The 22,148-nt window shown below is 33.8% G+C and overlaps 1 protein-coding gene across 2 annotated transcripts; it reads left to right on the top strand.

Annotated features, from left to right (window-relative positions):
- Window positions 1-2,096, top strand: LOC121210964 (probable inactive poly [ADP-ribose] polymerase SRO2). Of its 2 annotated transcripts, XM_041083019.1 has the most exons (5): window positions 2-594; window positions 675-919; window positions 1,025-1,152; window positions 1,234-1,329; window positions 1,828-2,096. In XM_041083019.1, the coding sequence occupies exons 1-5, from the start codon at window positions 155-157 to the stop codon at window positions 1,834-1,836; spliced, it is 918 nt and encodes a 305-aa protein (XP_040938953.1). In that variant the 5' UTR covers window positions 2-154; the 3' UTR covers window positions 1,837-2,096. The 2 variants fall into 2 exon arrangements, with proteins under 2 accessions (XP_040938952.1, XP_040938953.1); XM_041083018.1 differs by lacking the exon at window positions 1,828-2,096 and having other exon boundaries at window positions 1-594; window positions 1,234-1,821.
- The last annotated feature ends 20,052 nt before the right edge of the window (window positions 2,097-22,148 follow it).

Genomic DNA, 22,148 nt, shown 5'->3' with positions numbered 1-22,148 from the left:
TTTATTCCCCCATTAACAATTTTTTTAAAAAAGTTACAAGGGGCGGTCTAAATTCAACTTTTTAAACCTATAAATAAATAGCTGCATCTTTATTTCGTCTTTGATTTTTACTTTGTTGCTCCTTGCAATCTTTTTCATACCTTTTCCTGAAACAATGAATCAAATTGGTGCAGAAAATCAAACCTCCATAACTATTGATGATGCTATGTCAGAAAGTAACGAGCTTGATTCATGTTACAATTGTTTCCAGCACTTTGTTGCAAATGGTTTCTCTAAAATAGATGAATCAAGCTTTGAAGGTGATATAATCAAAACAAGCTTTTTCTCTAGTTTATCGCGAAATCCGCGGATCTCCTATAGGACGAAAATCGTGGCAATCCATAAGAATTCCAACACTAGTCAGTGTTGGAAAATTCGAGCACACAGTTTTGCTGTTTACACAAAGGCGGTGGCTGATACGCGTGGTGGAGATGCCAATATCAAGTACGCTTGGTACGGTGCTTCTAAAAACGAGATTTGCGAGACTGTGATGCATGGATTTAGTTGGCGTAGACATAGCATTTCCGTGTCTCCTGCAAAGCATGGTTTAGACAGGTTAGCTTTTTAGTTGAATTGTTGTATGAATTTTTGGGAGCTTTCTATTGAAATAATGAAAATTGATTCATGTGTTGCAGTGTATTGTGTTCAGAAGTGGATGGAAGTGGCGTGGGGCATTTGTTGCTATGCCGAGTTATATTAGGAAAACAAGAAGTGGCGAGGGAAGATTCTAGAGATCAGTTCCATCCGAGTTCAATGGATTTCGATTCTGCCGTAGATGATATTTCATCTCCTACCAGATATATCATTTGGAATACGCACTTGAATTGTAATATCCTCCCCTGTTACATTCTCAGTTTCGAAGCTCCTCTTTGCTTAAGCGGTGAGCAGCTTAATTTAAATTGTCATGTGCGACTCTTAATTTGTTAAGATGCATGCAAATTTTTTTTCATGTGCTACTGTTAATTTCTTTGTTTTGGCTCCAAAGGGTTAACAGAACCAAAAACCATCAAGCCTAAAACGTGGATAACCTTTGGCACGTTGATCTCTATACTTTCGCCCTTTCTAGATCATTCACAAAGGGCTTCCCTTGAAGAGCAGTATACAAATTATCTGGTAAGACTAATGATTTTTCATCCGAATTCAAAATTACCATATGTGATGTGCAACTTGAGTCGTAATCATTTACTGTGGCAGGAAAAAAAGATTACAAGGCCGCAAATGATACAAAGAGTGAGAGCAATAGCTGGAAACCAGTTGTTATCTGCTGTTGTGAAACTGTACACAAACAAGGTGCAATTTTGGACTTAATGGGTTTTTTTTTGTTCTTATTTGCTGCTCCTTGGTTTTGCTCTTCTGTATACGGTACTTTTGCCTTCAACAACTTGGGCTGCAAGATTTGAGCTATATATTTGGGTAGTTGACTTTATATTTGATAATAATATAGCATGGAAAAGATTGTTTTAAAACATCACGTCAACGTGTGTTATGTTTGCTGTAAAAGCAAAACCATTGATGTCAGGGTGGTCCATCAAAGTCTTCTTGACAATTTCCATTTCTTTGTTTGTTTAGTGTAAAAAATGGGGTTTACTTCTTTGCTAAGGACATGAGTTGATTAAGTTTAAACTTCTAACATAAATGGCAGCTCAGGTTTCTTCTTGAGCATAATTTTCCATTTTGTTTAACGGATATAGCTTCCTGATTTTAAATTTATAATTTTTACTATAGTACATCTTTAGTCAATACTAAATACAAGTTTTTAAAAATGCATCTTTTATCCTTTTTTTCTAGATCAATTAATATGCAGGAAATTCAAGTTAGCAGCACCAACAGGGATGATGCAGCAAGCAGCGAGTTTGATGATGCAGCCCGGTTGTTGGGAACAATTTATAGTTCGATGATGCTGCCAGCTTAATTATCAAGTTCGAATGATGCAAGCATGATTGCTCGGAACAATTTAATATTTATGATTGCGATGGTAACTTTTTCTATTCTGTAAAAGAAATGGTAAATGTAACATCAATTATTTTGGATGTATTGATATTTAAAAAAATTCATAACTTTGGGAGCCTTTCTCGAGAGTTACAAAATGAATCCATTTCAGCAATAGCTGAGTTGAACTTGTCCATTGAGTACAATACAATACCAATTTGAACTTGAATTTTACTTATAAGGGGCTTAAATAAATTACCAATGCTCACAGAAACCCTATGAATGAACTGGCATTTTCATCATCAGTTGAGTGCTACATCTTACAATGGTAAAAATAGGACAAGTCGTGGAATGAAACTTAACCGCAAGATTTGCATCCACGTCGATGGCTTCCATTCTCATCACCACTAGATGGTCGGCAACCTGGATTTAATACTAGGCCTATTACTTCATCATCAAGAGTTATTCTTCTTTAAAATTCTCACCTAATATAAATATGTATTTATTAGATAAACGTAATGACCAAGTAATCTTTAACGCTATAAGTGACAATCAGGTTGGCAGCTGCATAATGGATTTCACAACCATGGTATACATCCAGACTTTTCAAGGAAACTTTTGCATCAATAACTCTGCTTTGCTGCTATCTCGGATGAAATTTGGCCAATACCATACCCCACCAAAATAGTTAAAACCCGAATAAGTGTTTTACTGATATATATCGGTATGCTTTAGTGTATTATTTTGAATGTATTGATATTTAAAAAAAATCATATCATATGTATTAATTGAAAAATATTTACAAATATCGAGAATAAATAAATTTAAATATAAAATATGTATCAATAAACTTTATTGATATAATTCATATTTCAACAAATACAAAATAAATAAGAAAAAGAATTGTCTCATACATTAAACAACAATACCATATCATAAATTATTCTAGTAATTGTTTTACTTGATTATATACTATCTAGTACACAGCTAAATGGGATAAAACAAACTTGCAAGATTGATAAAATTTTGATTCATTATTGGAACGAAGAATGTTAATTGATATGACTGATATCAGTATTATGATTCAAGCTAAGAGAGTTTTTCTTTATAGTTTTGGGTCAACTCCAAGAGCAGGTTGTATAATTGAATGTTGATGCATGGCTGGGTAAGAGGAGTGATATTATGGGTTATTGGGTTGTGTTGGGGAATGAGTTGAGGAAGGCAGTTTTGTGGCGGCTTGAGCAGAAGCACTGCAAGACGTGGGAATACCGATGGTCCGACCCCCGAAGCATTTGTCCTTCTTTATGGGGTGAAATGTTTGGTCGAGGCATATTTGGCTATGTTTGACGTAGACACTGATTCTTAGGTCTGATCGGCTTTTTTTGCAGGTACTGATTTACCTATGCCTTGCTTGAAGATATCTACAATTTTGTGTGTTAGTTTTACTGGAAAAAGTCATAGAATAGAGTTTATTTAACTAAATGTTTGCAATTCAATCGTGTGGTCGTTTAATTTGACTTTGACCGTAGGAAACACCTGGTAGGCGTAGCCTCGTAGGCAGCGATCCCTTTAATCACAATGATGCTGTCCTAAGAAGTGGCAAATCATCCCACCATCATCAACTCAAAACCCAATCGAAGGAACTACAATAATAAATATAGTCTGCACCACCCAACACCGTACCATTTTCTCCTCATAGACTTGCAAACTTTGGTTTCATAAGACGAGACAAAACGCGTCTACGGTCCTTGGAGTCCGTACGAATTGACCGACGAATGAGTGCAGTGAGCCTTTGGTTTTCGATTGGTGGTTCAAGTAAATGCCTGCCGATCTCTAGTACAAGCCAGTGGAGGAGCTTAGTAGATATGGTAAATCTTCAATTTAGATTTTTTATAATTTATAAAATTTTAAATTAGTAATGATAAAATTATATTTTAACTCTTAAAAATGATAAAAATTTGATTTAATCTTTTAAAAAATATAAAAATATAGACAATAAAAGAAAACACTTGATATATAGTTAAAAGGGAAAAGGGCGATTATCAACTTAAATGTTTCTCTCCTTATTAATTAGTCGACCAAAAACAAAAAGGAATATTGATGTTTCTAAAACAAAAATGCTAATGTTAATATCTTTTTTCCTCTTCCCTTTCCTTTTTCTCTTATGATTAATCGTTTTTTGATCAACTTTTTTCTGTTCTTTTTAATTGGGATTCAGTTTGACAAATGTGGATGATTTTTGTAACTTGTATAAAATATTGCTTTTCTTAACAGAAAGAAGAAGACATGGAAAGTTAGTCATACGAATAAGAGGAGGTGATTGTTGCTTTATCGAAGCTTTCCTTTTATTTAACACTGTTGACACCTCTCTTTTCATTTTGTGAGTTATAGTACTTTTACCGAAAATTGTTTTCGTTGTTTTCTTCTATTATTACGACGTTGTCCGAAAGTGGGGCCCAGGTTTTGGACCGTTGCCACCCAACAATAACGATTTGTTTAACTGTGGGCGTCCTTGGTTTCAGTGATAAAGCTAATTTAGCAAAAATCAAACAGATAACATGTAACAACCCAATTTTAGCTAAATCGGAATAGTAGTTTTGAAACCACAAATCTGATGTCAAAAAACTATTTTAATACTATTTTATGTGTTTACAGCATGATAGCATGCATGTGTGAAAGTTTCGTAAAGAAATTTTACTTTTTGAATGTTTAATTTGATAAAAGGACTTAATCGCGTAAAATACAAAAGTTGCATACTATTTGTTTAAAGTGCTTAATTGCTATGATTAATTAAATTAAAAGTCCTTATGATGATATTAGACTATTGGTAGTGTTAATGGACATTAATGGACATGCATTATAAATTTCTAATGTTTATTCATTAAGGGTAAATAAGTAAATTGATAAATTAAGTTAATTAAAATATAACAAAACATGAAATTAAGTTCATCTTCTTCCTTGGTGACCAAATATCAAAGGAAAAAGAAAGGTTGGATGCTTGTTAGGGTGTTAGTGCATGCTCCAATTGTAAGTAATTTTGAGCTCCGTTTTTTATGATTTCTATGTTTTTGTAATCGTTGCAGCTCAATCTAGCTAGCTCGTACCTTTAATTTCGAAATTGTTAAAGATTTTAAGAGTTGCCATTGTTGATTCTTTGTGTTCTTTGATGTTTAATGTTGAAATATGAAAGCTTAATGATAGTTTTACATGTTTTATTAAGTGATTTTTTATGAAAATGTCAAAAGGGACTAAATTGATTAAATGCGAAAGTTTAGGGGCTAATGTGTAAAAATATCTAAATGTTTATTTTTGGATTAATTGAATGAGTAGATGAATAAATAAAATAATTTTGAATTCATATAGATTAATAAAGAAAGAATCCAGATTTAGATTAGGGGAAAAGTAAGGTTATCGAGTAGTCGACCCAATCCGTCAATTCTGAATACTAGGTAAGTTCGTATGTGATGATTTCATTATAAATGTATGTTAAATGCTTTGATATTGCCTAAAATGTGATTATGAGGTTTTCATTAATGTATGAATTGTAAATACGATCTACAGATACATTCGACGATGGAATTAATAAGTCAGAAATCCCAGTTGAACTTTAGGAATAGATTTGGATACTAGTGTCATGTTATTAGATGATAAGTTGAGTTGACTTCGGTTTATGATATTAGCACTTAGGGTACGAGTTATACCGATTTGGCTTCAGGCCATGCATATCGGATGATTTAGCTTCGGGCCATGATAATAGTTCTTCGGATAAGTTACCTTGATTAGGCTACAGGCCATGGTATAGGTACTTATCGTACGAGACTCCCAAGTATCTGATTTCTATTTCGAATGGTTCAACGGGTAAACGTACGATGTGTTTGAGAAAGAGGTTAGTATGAGGCGATACAAGTATGTACAAAACCTATTCGAGTATTAAATAGTGAAAGTTTGATGAGATGGTATTTGATCATGTTTTGAGAATTGAGAAAGGTTTGTAGTTAATGTGTAATTGGTTGATTTGCATTGATTCGATGAATTAAGTTATTCACATACAAGCTTACTAAGCTATAAAGCTTACTTCGTGTTATTTTTCTATGAGTTATAGTGAATCAAAGCTAACTCAGATCCGGGGATTATCAGAGGCTTCATCGCATTATCAAACATCTATTTGGTACTTTTGAGTTGTGTATATATAGTATATGGCATGTATAGGCTTGAGTCATTTTGGTATGTTTGATGTATATGTATTTTAGCCATTTGAGTTGGCATAAGATGATGAATTTGATGATGCTTATAAATGTGAAAATGGTTATATTTTGAGTTTGGTAATTGACCTATATTGTGATATTGAAGTTGATAATTTGAGACGTTATGTGCTTGTGAATTGGTGCTTGATAATATATATGTGGAATGGTTTAGTTGATTGAATTGTATATGTGAATTTAGGTATGAATTGTATATGTGAATTGATAATATATATATATGGTTTAGTTGATTGGTTATATTGGTATTGATGGTATTTGGATGCATGTTAGTGTCTTGAAATGGTACCATTTGAGCTTGATTAGGTATGTGCAAAATGGGTGGCAAAATGGCTTGGTAAATAACCTATTTTTGTCCACATAGGCAGAGACACGAGAAAGTGTCTCAGCCGTGTGTGACACGCAGTTATGTTACACGGCCGTGTGTCCCCTAGTGTTGAAATTGAAATGAAGTCAATATGCTTCACACGGTTTCACACACGGGCGTGTGACCAGCCATTGAATGAGTAGATGAATAAATAAAATAATTTTGAATTCATATAGATTAATAAAGAAAGAATCCAGATTTAGACTAGGGGAAAAGTAAGGTTATCGAGTAGTCGACCCAATCCGTTAATTCCGAATACTAGGTAAGTTCGTATGTGATGATTTCATTATAAATGTATGTTAAATGCTTTGATATTGCCTAAAATGTGATTATGAGGTTTTCATTAATGTATAAATTGTAAATACAATCTACAGATACATTCGACGATGGAATTAATAAGTCAGAAATCCCGGTTGAACTTTAGGAATAGATTTGGATACTAGTGTCATGTTATTAGATGATAAGTTGAGTTGACTTCGGTTCATGATATTAGCACTTCGGGTGCGAGTTATACCGATTTGGCTTCAGGCCATGCATATCGGATGATTTAGCTTCGGGCCATGATAATAGTTCTTCGGATAAGTTACCTTGATTTGGCTATAGGTCATGGTATAGGTACTTATTGTACGAGACTTCCAAGTATTTGATTTCTATTTTGAATGGTTACGGGTAAACGTACGATGTGGTTGAGAAAGAGGTTAGTATGAGGCGATACAAGTATGTACAAAACCTATTCGAGTATTAAATAGTGAAAGTTCGATGAGATGGTATTTGATCATGTTTTGAGAATTGAGAAAGGTTTGTAGTTAATGTGTAATTGGTTGATTTGCATTGATTCGACGAATTAAGTTATTCACATACAAGCTTACTAAGCTATAAAGCTTACTTCGTGTTATTTTTCTATGATTTATAGTGAATCAAAGCTAACTCAGATCCGGGGATTATCAGAGGCTTCATCGCATTATCAAACATCTATTTGGTACTTTTGAATTGTGTATATATGGTATATGGCATGTATAGGCTTGAGTCATTTTGGTATGTTTGATGTACATGTATTTTGGCCATTTGAGTTGGCATAAGATGATGAATTTGATGATGTTTATAAATGTGAAAATGGTTATATTTTGAGTTTGGTAATTGACCTATATTGTGATATTGAAGTTGATAATTTGAGACATTATGTGCTTGTAAATTGGTGCTTGATAATGTATATGTGGAATGGTTTAGTTGATTGAATTGTATATGTGAATTTAGGTATGAAATTAGATGGAAAATTATAGCATATTTGTGATTGGTATTGATGGTATTTGGATGCATGTTAGTGTCTTGAAATGGTACCATTTGAGCTTGATTAGGTATGTGCAAAATGGGTGGCAAAATGGCTTGGTAAATAACCTATTTTTGTCCACATAGGCAGAGACACGGGAAAGTGTCTCAGCCGTGTGTGACACGCAGTTATGTTACACGGCCGTGTGTCCCCTGGTGTTGAAATTGAAATGAAGTCAATATGCTTCACACGGTTTCACACACGGGCGTGTGACCAGCCATTGAATGAGTAGATGAATAAATAAAATAATTTTGAATTCATATAGATTAATAAAGAAAGAATCCAGATTTAGATTAGGGGAAAAATAAGGTTATCGAGTAGTCGACCCAATCCGTCAATTCCGAATACTAGGTAAGTTCGTATGTGATGATTTCATTATAAATGTACGTTAAATGCTTTGATATTGCCTAAAATGTGATTATGAGGTTTTCATTAATGTATAAATTGTAAATACGATCTACAGATACATTCGACGATGGAATTAATAAGTCAGAAATCCCGGTTGAACTTTAGGAATAGATTTGGATACTAGTGTCATGTTATTAGATGATAAGTTGAGTTGACTTCGGTTCATGATATTAGAACTTCGGGTGCGAGTTATACCAATTTGGCTTCAGGCCATGCATATCGGATGATTTGGCTTCGGGCCATGATAATAGTTCTTCGGATAAGTTACCTTGATTTGGCTACAGGCCATGGTATAGGTACTTATCGTACGAGACTCCCAAGTATCTGATTTCTATTTTGAATGGTTCAACGGGTAAACGTACGATGTGGTTGAGAAAGAGGTTAGTATGAGGCGATACAAGTATGTACAAAACCTATTCGAGTATTAAATAGTGAAAGTTCGATGAGATGGTATTTGATCATGTTTTGAGAATTGAGAAAGGTTTGTAGTTAATGTGTAATTGGTTGATTTGCATTGATTCGACGAATTAAGTTATTCACATACAAGCTTACTAAGCTATAAAGCTTACTTCATGTTATTTTTCTATGATTTATAGTGAATCAAAGCTAACTCAGATCCGGGGATTATCAGAGGCTTCATCGCATTATCAAACATCTATTTGGTACTTTTGAATTGTGTATATATGGTATATGGCATGTATAGGCTTGAGTCATTTTGGTATGTTTGATGTACATGTATTTTGGCCATTTGAGTTGGCATAAGATGATGAATTTGATGATGTTTATAAATGTGAAAATGGTTATATTTTGAGTTTGGTAATTGACCTATATTGTGATATTGAAGTTGATAATTTGAGACATTATGTGCTTGTGAATTGGTGCTTGATAATGTATATGTGGAATGGTTTAGTTGATTGAATTGTATATGTGAATTTAGGTATGAAATTAGATGGAAAATTATAGCATATTTGTGATTGGTATTGATGGTATTTGGATGCATGTTAGTGTCTTGAAATGGTACCATTTGAGCTTGATTAGGTATGTGCAAAATGGGTGGCAAAATGGCTTGGTAAATAACCTATTTTTGTCCACATAGGCAGAGACACGGGAAAGTGTCTCAGCCGTGTGTGACACGCAGTTATGTTACACGGCCGTGTGTCCCCTGGTGTTGAAATTGAAATGAAGTCAATATGCTTCACACGGTTTCACACACGGGCGTGTGACCAGCCATTGAATGAGTAGATGAATAAATAAAATAATTTTGAATTCATATAGATTAATAAAGAAAGAATCCAGATTTAGATTAGGGGAAAAGTAAGGTTATCGAGTAGTCGACCCAATCCGTCAATTCCGAATACTAGGTAAGTTCGTATGTGATGATTTCATTATAAATGTACGTTAAATGCTTTGATATTGCCTAAAATGTGATTATGAGGTTTTCATTAATGTATAAATTGTAAATACGATCTACAGATACATTCGACGATGGAATTAATAAGTCAGAAATCCCGGTTGAACTTTAGGAATAGATTTGGATACTAGTGTCATGTTATTAGATGATAAGTTGAGTTGACTTCGGTTCATGATATTAGCACTTCGGGTGCGAGTTATACCAATTTGGCTTCAGGCTATGCATATCGGATGATTTGGCTTCGGGCCATGATAATAGTTCTTCGGATAAGTTACCTTGATTTGGCTACAGGCCATGGTATAGGTACTTATCGTACGAGACTCCCAAGTATCTGATTTCTATTTTGAATGGTTCAACGGATAAACGTACGATGTGGTTGAGAAAGAGGTTAGTATGAGGCGATACAAGTATGTACAAAACCTATTCGAGTATTAAATAGTGAAAGTTCGATGAGATGGTATTTGATCATGTTTTGAGAATTGAGAAAGGTTTGTAGTTAATGTGTAATTGGTTGATTTGCATTGATTCGACGAATTAAGTTATTCACATACAAGCTTACTAAGCTATAAAGCTTACTTCGTGTTATTTTTCTATGATTTATAGTGAATCAAAGCTAACTCAGATCCGGGGATTATCAGAGGCTTCACCGCATTATCAAACATCTATTTGGTACTTTTGAATTGTGTATATATGGTATATGGCATGTATAGGCTTGAGTCATTTTGGTATGTTTGATGTACATGTATTTTGGCCATTTGAGTTGGCATAAGATGATGAATTTGATGATGTTTATAAATGTGAAAATGGTTATATTTTGAGTTTGGTAATTGACCTATATTGTGATATTGAAGTTGATAATTTGAGACATTATGTGCTTGTGAATTGGTGCTTGATAATGTATATGTGGAATGGTTTAGTTGATTGAATTGTATATGTGAATTTAGGTATGAAATTAGATGGAAAATTATAGCATATTTGTGATTGGTATTGATGGTATTTGGATGCATGTTAGTGTCTTGAAATGGTACCATTTGAGCTTGATTAGGTATGTGCAAAATGGGTGGCAAAATGGCTTGGTAAATAACCTATTTTTGTCCACATAGGCAGAGACACGGGAAAGTGTCTCAGCCGTGTGTGACACGCAGTTATGTTACACGGCTGTGTGTCCCCTGGTGTTGAAATTGAAATGAAGTCAATATGCTTCACACGGTTTCACACACGGGCGTGTGACCAGCCATTGAATGAGTAGATGAATAAATAAAATAATTTTGAATTCATATAGATTAATAAAGAAAGAATCCAGATTTAGATTAGGGGAAAAGTAAGGTTATCGAGTAGTCGACCCAATCCGTCAATTCCGAATACTAGGTAAGTTCGTATGTGATGATTTCATTATAAATGTACGTTAAATGCTTTGATATTGCCTAAAATGTGATTATGAGGTTTTCATTAATGTATAAATTGTAAATACGATCTACAGATACATTCGACGATGGAATTAATAAGTCAGAAATCCCGGTTGAACTTTAGGAATAGATTTGGATACTAGTGTCATGTTATTAGATGATAAGTTGAGTTGACTTCGGTTCATGATATTAGCACTTCGGGTGCGAGTTATACCAATTTGGCTTCAGGCCATGCATATCGGATGATTTGGCTTCGGGCCATGATAATAGTTCTTCGGATAAGTTACCTTGATTTGGCTACAGGCCATGGTATAGGTACTTATCGTACGAGACTCCCAAGTATCTGATTTCTATTTTGAATGGTTCAACGGGTAAACGTACGATGTGGTTGAGAAAGAGGTTAGTATGAGGCGATACAAGTATGTACAAAACCTATTCGAGTATTAAATAGTGAAAGTTCGATGAGATGGTATTTGATCATGTTTTGAGAATTGAGAAAGGTTTGTAGTTAATGTGTAATTAGTTGATTTGCATTGATTCGATGAATTAAGTTATTCACATACGAGCTTACTAAGCTATAAAGCTTACTTCGTGTTATTTTTCTATGATTTATAGTGAATTAAAGCTAACTCAGATCCGGGGATTATCAGAGGCTTTATCGCATTATCAAACATCTATTTGGTACTTTTGAGTTGTGTATATATGGTATATGGCATGTATAGGCTTGAGTCATTTTGGTATGTTTGATGTACATGTATTTTGGCCATTTGAGTTGGCATAAGATGATGAATTTGATGATGTTTATAAATGTGAAAATGGTTATATTTTGAGTTTGGTAATTGACCTATATTGTGATATTGAAGTTGATAATTTGAGACATTATGTGCTTGTGAATTGGTGCTTGATAATGTATATGTGGAATGGTTTAGTTGATTGAATTGTATATGTGAATTTAGGTATGAAATTAGATGGAAAATTATAGCATATTTGTGATTGGTATTGATGGTATTTGGATGCATGTTAGTGTCTTGAAATGGTACCATTTGAGCTTGATTAGGTATGTGCAAAATGGGTGGCAAAATGGCTTGGTAAATAACCTATTTTTGTCCACATAGGCAGAGACACGGGAAAGTGTCTCAGCCGTGTGTGACACGCAGTTATGTTACACGGCCGTGTGTCCCCTGGTGTTGAAATTGAAATGAAGTCAATATGCTTCACACGGTTTCACACACGGGCGTGTGACCAGCCATGTGGTACAAGTCAGTATACCCTACAGGTTTGACACGGCCTAGCATACAGCTGCCACACGGGCGTGCGTGACTACTTCGAAAGGCACACGGGATAGACACACGGGCGTGTGGGTGGTCGTGTGACCCAATTCAGTATGTATGCCCTGTTTTCACAGGGCCTGAGACACGGGCGTGTCTGGAGCCGTGTGAGGCACACAGCCTGTTCACACGGGCGTGTGACCCCTATATGGTTGAAATTTTTCTAAGTTTCTAAAATTTTCATATGTTATTAATTTAGTCTCGAACCACTTTTAAAGCATGTTTAAGGCCTTGTAAGCCCTTATAAGGGACAATGTGATTGTGTTGAATGATTTATGAAAATGAATGGTTTATGTTTGATAAATGTATGCTATCTGTTGTGAATTGATCGGTAATACCTCGTAACCCTACTCTGGCGATAGATACGGTTTAGGGGTGCTACATTTTATTGATATCAAAGCTACAGTTTAGCTGATTCTAGGACTAACGTAGCTTGCGTGAGAGTCTAGCTATACATGCCATATATACTCTGCGATAGTGTGATGATTCCTGACAGCTTAAATTGTGTATTCGTATAGTAATGGATCCCGAACGAGCTATAACTGATGATGTACCGCTTTCGCTTAAGGGGCAACACCATCTGGTTTTAGGCCTGTAGCGAGTAGCCACGAGGGAGAGGCTAAAAAAGTTTTTTTTCCAAATGATGAACAAGTGGTTCACAGAGTTCATTCGAACGAATCCAGCTGCTCTACAACCTTCACCCTCACCTATTCCTTCAACAAATCCCTATTGTTCCTCAAGTTATAGATCCGATATGGTTGAACAAGCCACCAGTAGATAAGATTCGTAAACATGGGGCTGAAGATTACTGAGCTACTGCTGATGATGATGCTGAGAGAGCTAAGTTCTGGCTCGAAAATACAATTCGAGTGTTTGATGAATTATCTTGTACTCCTGATGAATGTATTAAATGTGTTGTATTTTTACTGAGAGACACTGCGTATCAATGGTGGAACACGTTAATATCTGTGGTTCCAAAAGAACGGGTTACTTGGGAGTTCTTTCAATCCGAATTCTAAAAGAAATACATCAGTCAAAGATTTCTCGATTAAAAGCACAAAGAGTTTCTAGAATTAAAACAAGGCAGAATGACTGTAACTGAGTATAAAAGAGAATTTGTACGGTTGAGTAAGTATTCTAGGGAGTATGTTTCTATCGAAAAGATTATGAGTAAGCGGTTCATTGACGGGTTGAACGAAGATATAAAACTACTAGTCCGAATTCTAGAGCTAAAAGAATTTGTCATTTTGGTTGAAAGAGATTGTAAAGCCAAGGATCTTAGCAAAGAAAAGAAAAAAGCGAATTCAAAAACTAGAGACTCAAGAAAAAGATCGATGAGTAAGCCGTATCAATCTTCATCAAAGAAATTCAGAGATTCATATGCTCGCCCAAATGCTTCAAACGAATATTTGAACAGAGATCGTAGAAAACAATACTCAGGTTCTAAAGCTCAAGATACATCAGTAGTGAGTGTTGGCAGTGTGAGAGACAACAAACCCGAGTGTCAGCGGCGTGGGAGACGACATTTTGGAGAATGCTGGAATAAAAGTAATAAAGTTTGTTACAAATATGGTTCGCTAGATCACTTCATCCGAGATTGCCTTGAACTGGATGAGAAAGATAAAGTTCAGAATATGAGACCAAATAACACGTCGAATAGAGGTAGACCACTTAGAATTTCCAAAAATGTAAGTGGTAGTAGAGGGGCGACAAAGAATTTAGCTGTGAGATCCGAGGCCAGAGCACCTGCTAGAGCCTACGCTATTCGCGCTTGTGAAGAAGCGTCATATCTAGATGTTATCATCGGTACTTTCACACTTTATGATACTAATGTGATTGCATTGATAGATCCAGGATCAACTCATTCTTATATATGTATGAATTTAGTATCTAGTAAGACTTGACCTATAGAGTCTATTGAATTTATGATTAAAGTATCGAACCCCTTAGCCAAAAGTGTTTTGGTTGAAAAAGTCTACAAGAATTGTCCGTTAATGAGTCGGCATTTCTGTTTTCCGGCTAATATGATGTTGTTTCCATTCGATGAATTTGATGTGATTTTGGGTATGGATTGGCTAACAATGCATGATGCTATAGTGAATTGTAGATGAAAGACAATTGAACTGAAATGTCAGAATAATGAGACTATTAGAATTGAATCTGATGATCTGAATAGTTTGCCAATTGTGATCTCGTTTATGTTATCTCAGAGATTTGTGAAAAAGGGGTGTGAAACTTATCTTGCTTATGTACTTGATACGAAAGTGACAGAAACAAAGATTAAATTAGTACCAGTTGTATGCGAGTATCTAGATATATTTCCTGAAGAGTTACCGGGTTTACTACCTAACAGAGAGGTTGAGTTTGGTATTGAATTAGTACCAGGAACAATGCTGATATTGATAGCTCCGTACAGAATGGCTCCGACAGAATTAAAATAATTGAAAGCTCAGTTGCAAAAGTTGACAGATAAAGATTTTTCTAGACCAAGTTTCTCTCCCTAAGGTGCACCGGTGTTATTTGTGAAAAAGAAAGATGGCATGATGAGAATGTGTATAGATTATCGATAGCTCAACAAAGTGACGATCAAGAATAAGTACCCTTTGCCACAAATAGATGATTTCTTTGATCAGTTAAAAGGGCCAACAATGTTTTCGAAAATTGATTTGAGATCGGGTTATTACCAGTTGCGAGTTAAAGACTCAGATGTGCCGAAGATTGCATTTAGAACAAGGTACAGACACTACGAATTTCTTGTTATGCCTTTCAGACTAACAAATGCACCTGCTGTTTTTATGGACTTAATGAACTCGATTTTCAGGTCGTACTTAGACCGATTCATAGTTGTGTTTATTGATAACATTTTGATTTACTCTCGTAATGAATCTGACCATGTCTAGCATTTGAGAATCATGTTACAAATTTTAAAAGATAAATTGTTGTTTGAAAAGTTCAGCAAATGTGAGTTTTGGCTACGAGAGGTTGATTTTTTAGGACATATAGTTTCAGCCGCGGGTATCCAAGTTGACCCGAGTATAATTTCTGCGATTATAGATTGGAAGCCTCCTAGAAATGTATCCGAAGTTCTTAGTTTTCTAGGACTAGCCGGCTATTATAGATGATTTGTGAAAGGCTTCTCGATGATTGTGACTGCAATGACACAATTGCTTCAAAAAGATGTTAAGTTTGAGTGGTCAAAAAAGTGTCAGCAGAGCTTCGAGCAGTTGAAAGCATTACTGACAGAGGCACCAATGTTAGTCCAGCCTGAGTCGGATAAAGAATTCGTAGTTTTCAGTAATGCATTGTTAAATGGCCTGGGTTTTGTTTTGATGCAGGAAGGCAAAGTTGTAGCTTATGCCTTGAGAGAATTGAAGCCGCACGAAAAGAAGTATCCGATGCACGATTTAGAGTTAGATACGATAGTGTTCGCATTAAAAATTTGACGTCATTGCTTGTTTGGTGAGAAATGTCACATTTATACCGACCAAAAAAGCTTAAAATATCTGATGAATCAAAAAGATTTGAATTTGAGAGAGCGGAGATGGTTAGAATTGTTAAAAGACTATGAATTAGTGATTGGCTATCATCCGGAGAAAGCGAACGTAGTTGCTGATGCTTTCAGCCGAAATTCCTTAGTTGCTTTACGTGCTTTGAACACACAATTAGCTTTGTCTAACGACGGTTCAATAGTAGCTGAGTTGAAAGCGAGACCATTATTTCTACAGCATATTTGTGAGGCTAAAAAATTTAATAATGAATTGTAAGCAAAACGAGCTCAATGTGAGTCGACTTCTATTTCAGAGTTTCGATTAGGGCTTGATGATTGTTTGATGTTTTGTGATAGAATATGTGTACCAAGAAATTCTGAGTTCATTCAAAAGATTCTAAACGAAGCACACGGTAGTTGTTTATCAGTACATCTGGAAAGCACAAAAATGTATAACGATTTGAAACAGCTTTATTGGTGGCATGGCATGAAACGAGATATCTTAGAATTTGATTCTAAATGTTTGATTTTTCAACAAGTTAAAGCTGAACATCAAGTGTCATCAAGTTTATTACAGCCTATTATGATTCATGAGTGGAAGTGGGATAAAGTAACAATGGATTTCGTATCGGGTTTGCCCTTATCTTCGAAAAAGAAAAATGCGATCTAGGTTGTTGTTGACAGATTGACAAAATCAGCTCATTTCATTTCGGTACGTACAGATTTCTCGTTTGATAAATTAATTGAGTTGTATATTTTCGAAATTGTGAGATTACATGGTGTTATATTTTTGAAATTGTGAGATTACATGGTGTTCCCCTATCTATTGTTTCGGATAGAGATCCAAGATTTACTTTGCAATTTTGGAAGAAACTGCAAGAAGCTTTAGGTTCAAAGCTTCATTTTAGCACTGCGTTGATGGTCAATTCGAACAAGTTATTCAGATACTTGAGGATATGTTGCGTTGTTGCATTCTTGAGTTTTAAGGTAGCTGGGAGAAATATCTACCATTTATTGAATTTACTTATAATAATAGCTTCTAATCGAGTATAAAGATGGCACCATACGAAGCTCTATACAGTCATAAATATCGAACACCATTGTGCCGGAGTGAGCTCAGTGAAAATAAGATTCACAGGGTTGGTCTGATTAGAGAAACTAAAGAAAAATTGAAAGTAATTCGCGATAGTTTGAAAGCAGCTTCGGATAGACAGAAATTGTACGCAGACTTGAAACGGAAAGATATTGAGTTTCAGATCGGGAATAAAGTGTTTTTGAAAGCGTCGCCATGGAAAAAGATATTACGGTTTGGTCGGAAAGGGAAATTGAATCTACGATTCATCGGATCATATGAAATTACTGAGCGAGTTGGGCCAGTGGCATATCGACTATCTTTACCGTCTGAGTTAGAGAAAATACATAATGTATTTCATGTGTCGATGCTTCGACGATACCGATCTGACCCTTCACATGTCATTTTCTCGACCAAGGTTGAAATTCAGTCTGATATGTCATATCTTGAAAAACCGATTCGAATTTTAGCTCGTGCTATCAAAGTGCTGAGAAATAAGAGAATCGCATTAGTGAAAATATTACGGCATCGACACGGGGTTGAAGAAGCTACATAGGAACCCGAGGATGTTATGAGAAAACAATACCCGAACCTATTCACAGGTAAGATTATCAGGGACGAAAATCCTTAAGGGGGGAGAGTTGTAACAGCTCAATTTTAGCTAAATCGAAACAGTGGTTTCAAAACTGTAACACTCCTAACCCGTATCCGTCGCCGGATTAGAGTTACGAGGCATTACCTATCCATACACAGCTTGAGAGTGTTAAACATTACTATATGGCCGAATATAACTTTAATACCATATATAAATAATGCATATTTTATCATGCTACCATTAATTATTTAAGGAGCACAAAATATAACTCATAGTACAACACATTTGCATGCTAAATTCTATACATAATTAAAACTCACGTAATCAAGTATACATGCTCATACCAAAGGTAAATATATTCATTTTACTATGAATATTCAATTTAAAAACATTAAATTAACATTTCTTTTTACTAATCAAATGGACATAATTTCAATCATTAGATATATGCATATACACAAGAATCATACTAATCCATCACTTAATACATGCCATAAAACACTTATAAAATAATTTACTAACATAGCCGAATATTCATTATGCTTAACATTATTCCTTTACCGAATCATATAATAACATAACAAACATATATTTTTTGTATTAATTTATTAACTTAAACTAATTCATAATACCAATTGTGCGTTCCAAGTAAACCAAAATTTAAGACACAACCGAAATATATAAGTATGTACATATATCCAATATGGTAAGCTTTCCACAATGATCAACCATAATCTATTTATATCATTACTTTAAAACCATGAGCATATACCAAGTAAACTATATATATAACATACATATTACTAACTAATGCATTACATTTTATAACTCAATAACATTCATCATTCATCCCATTATCGAAACACAATATCAAGTACCATAACATATATATATATATACCTTGAGCTAACATATATGCATATATCGTCAATACATTATGTGCCAAAAAATATATATCTATGCAAGTACTGAATCATAGGGTTGATTATGACCATCTTATAGATTTTCATCATATATCCAAATACACAAGTACATTATAAACAATTTCCAAACCAATTCATCTTACAAATTATACTTCTCAACAATAAGTCATTAACCAAATATATATATGTCCAAAACTCAAAACTTACATACCATATAACAAACATATCAAAATAATCTCCTACCATGTTCGAGCTTAACCAAATATCATTTAATCCCAATTCACATAATAACACCTCAATCAAACTTAACAACCAATTTTACATATATATTTATCTATGCATGTACCATAGCCGAATCCACCAAACATACACATCCAAAATCACCAACCATTTTCAAAGCATAAAACACATATAAACATGACCAAAAAGTTTCATATAATCACTTAACATATTAGCCATTTTCGCATGGCTTAATATGTACACAACTTCAAACTTAACTAAACATAACCTAGCTTATACATGCCATAAAATCAAGTTCAAAATTATAATGTACCAAAAATGGTCGATAGTGTGATAAACTTTACTGACAATCCCCGAACTCATAACTTGAATCCAAAATCTATAAAACAGAGGTAAACATGAACACACACAGTAAGCTATCATAGCTTAGTAAGTCATAAGCAAATAAACAACTAATTGACATAATTAATTCATTTAAACTAAACCAAATTATACTATCATAATCACTTTAAATCTTAAGCTTACAATTTCATGTATTATATACACTTTCACATATAAATTATTCATGGCTGAATGAACATATATTTATACATTAACAAAATATCATTCAATTTCCAAGCCAAAATATTTTTATCATACCAAGTACATATACCCTTATATGCATATACTCATAAGTCAGAGTATAACAATCACATACATATTTATATTACATATTAAATGGCTAACTTACCTTATTTTCAAATAGATAATTAACTAACTCATTCTTGATCATTTTAGCTCGTTTTACACCTTCGTTCACAAATTATTATTGCCCATTGAACCATTTGGAATTGAATAGGATACTCGGATAATCACATATATCATACAATGCCAACGTCCCAGACGTGGTCTTACATGCTGTCACATATCGATGTCACTGTCCCAGACAGGGTCTTACACGAATTAAATACGACGCCGATGTCCCAAACATGGTCTTACACGTAACCACATATATCGATGCCAATGTCCAAGATGTGGTCTTACACGAAAACACATATTGGATCCTATGTCATGACATATGTATCCTTGCTATTCCTAAGGTTTGTACGGGACTTTCGGACGTTGTAATTCAGTCAGACGTTGTAAACTTAGTTCCCTTGCACATATACATTCGGCTCTCATTTATAAAATTTCTCATAATTTAATTTCAACATATAAACTCATACATAATTAGAATTAACGATATCTATTTGCTTATAAACTTACCTCGAATGATGAAAATCGGAACGGGACGGCTAATCGACAACTTTAGTTTTCCCCTAATCTAAATTCGATTTCTTTGGTTCTTGATCTAAACATATTCAAATTAAACTCATTCAAACATATTTTCACTCAATTTAGTCAAAAAACACATAAATAGGAAAATTATCATTTTACCCCTTACATTTTACACTTTTTACAATTTAGTCTAAATTTCACAAAACACAAAATATGCAAAATTTCAATATATCATGCTTAGGCCGAATCTTCCTTATATTCATACAAGTCCATAAATTTCATTTATTTTACATTTTAGTCCCTCAATTTACTATTTTTATAATTTAGTCCTAATTACTCAAAATCACCAAAAATTTCAATACAAAACATGTTAATCCAAAACATATCTTTCATATTTCATCAACTAACATCACATAGCTCAAACATTCATCAATGGCATAACTCAAAATATTCATCAAAATCAAAAATTCAAGCATGGGCTTTGTAGATAATGTAGCAATGATCTAAAAAACGTAAAAATTATCAAAAACCGAACTAAAACTAACCTTGAATCAAGCTTCAATAATGTTGATTGCCCTAAGCTTTATTATTTTCTTTATTTTGTTATTCGGTCATTTATAAAAGATGAAATGCATGGTTGTTTTATTATAAGTTTTATTATATTATCATAATTACTATTTTACATAATTAACCTTTGTTATTTAATAACTAAAACATATATATAAAGGTCACCACCATCCATCACTAACTCCAATGGTAATATTGCAACTTAAATTCCTCAAATTAAAAAGACAGCAACAATTCGATCCTTACACATAAAACCATCAAATTTTCATTTTACACGATTAAGTCCTTTTTATTAAATCTGACACTCAAACGACAAAATTAAGTCACGAAAATTTCACACATATAAATTCACACATAATAAACATATAAAATATTTTTCTGACTAAAATTCGTGGTCCCAACACCACAGTTCCGATTAGGGTCTAAATTGGGTTGTTACAAAAACCATAAATTCGATGTCAAAAAATTATTTTAATATTATTTTATGTGTTTACAGCATGATAGAATGTATGTGTGAAAAGTTTCATAAATAAATTTTACTGTTTGAATGTTAAATTTGATAAAATGACTTAATCGCATAAAATACAAAAGTTTCATACTATTTGTTTAAAGTGCTTAATTGCTATGATTAATTAAATTAAAAGTCCTTATGATGATATTAGACCATTGGTAGTGTTAATGGACATTAATGTACATGCATTATAAATATCTAATGTTTATTCATTAAAGGTAAATAAGTAAATTGATAAATTAATTTAATTAAAATATAACAAAACATGAAATTGTGTTCATCTTCTTCCTTGGTGTCCGAATATCAAAGGAAAAAGAAATTTTGGATGCTTTTTAGGGTTTGGCTAGTGCATGCTCCAATTGTAAGTAATTTTGAGCTCCATTTTTGATGATTTCTATATTTTTTTAATAATTGCAGCTCAATCTAACTAGCCCGCACCTTTAATTTCTAAACTGTTAAAGATTTTGAGAGTTTCCATTGTTGAATTTGTGTGTTCTTTGATGTTTAATGTTGAGATATGAAAGCTTGATGATAGTTTTACATCTTTTATTAAGTGATTTTGATGAAAATGTCAAAAGTGACTAAATTGATTAAATGCGAAATTTTAGAGGCTAATGTGTAAGAATGTACAAATTTGTATTTTTGGATTAATTGAATGAGTAGATGAATAAATAAGTTAATTTTGAATTCATATAGATCAAGAAAGAAAGAATTCGGATTTAGATCGGGGGAAAAGTAAGGTTATCAAGTAGTCGACTCAATCCGTCAATCTCGAATACGAGGTAAGTTCGTATGTGATGATTTCATTATAAATGTATGTTAAATTCTTTGATATTGTCTAAAATGTGATTATGAGGTTTTCATTAATGTATGAATTGTAAATACGATCTACGGATACATTCGACGATGGAATCGACAAGTCAGAAATCCCAGTTGAACTTTAAGAATAGATTTGGACACTAGTGCCATGTTATTAGATGATAAGTTGAGTTGGATTCGGGTCATGATATTAGCACTTCAGG

This window comes from Gossypium hirsutum, chromosome A12 (assembly GCF_007990345.1).
Source record: "Gossypium hirsutum isolate 1008001.06 chromosome A12, Gossypium_hirsutum_v2.1, whole genome shotgun sequence".
Classification (NCBI taxonomy): Eukaryota; Viridiplantae; Streptophyta; class Magnoliopsida; order Malvales; family Malvaceae; genus Gossypium; species Gossypium hirsutum.
This window is presented reverse-complemented; position numbering and strand designations above follow the sequence as displayed.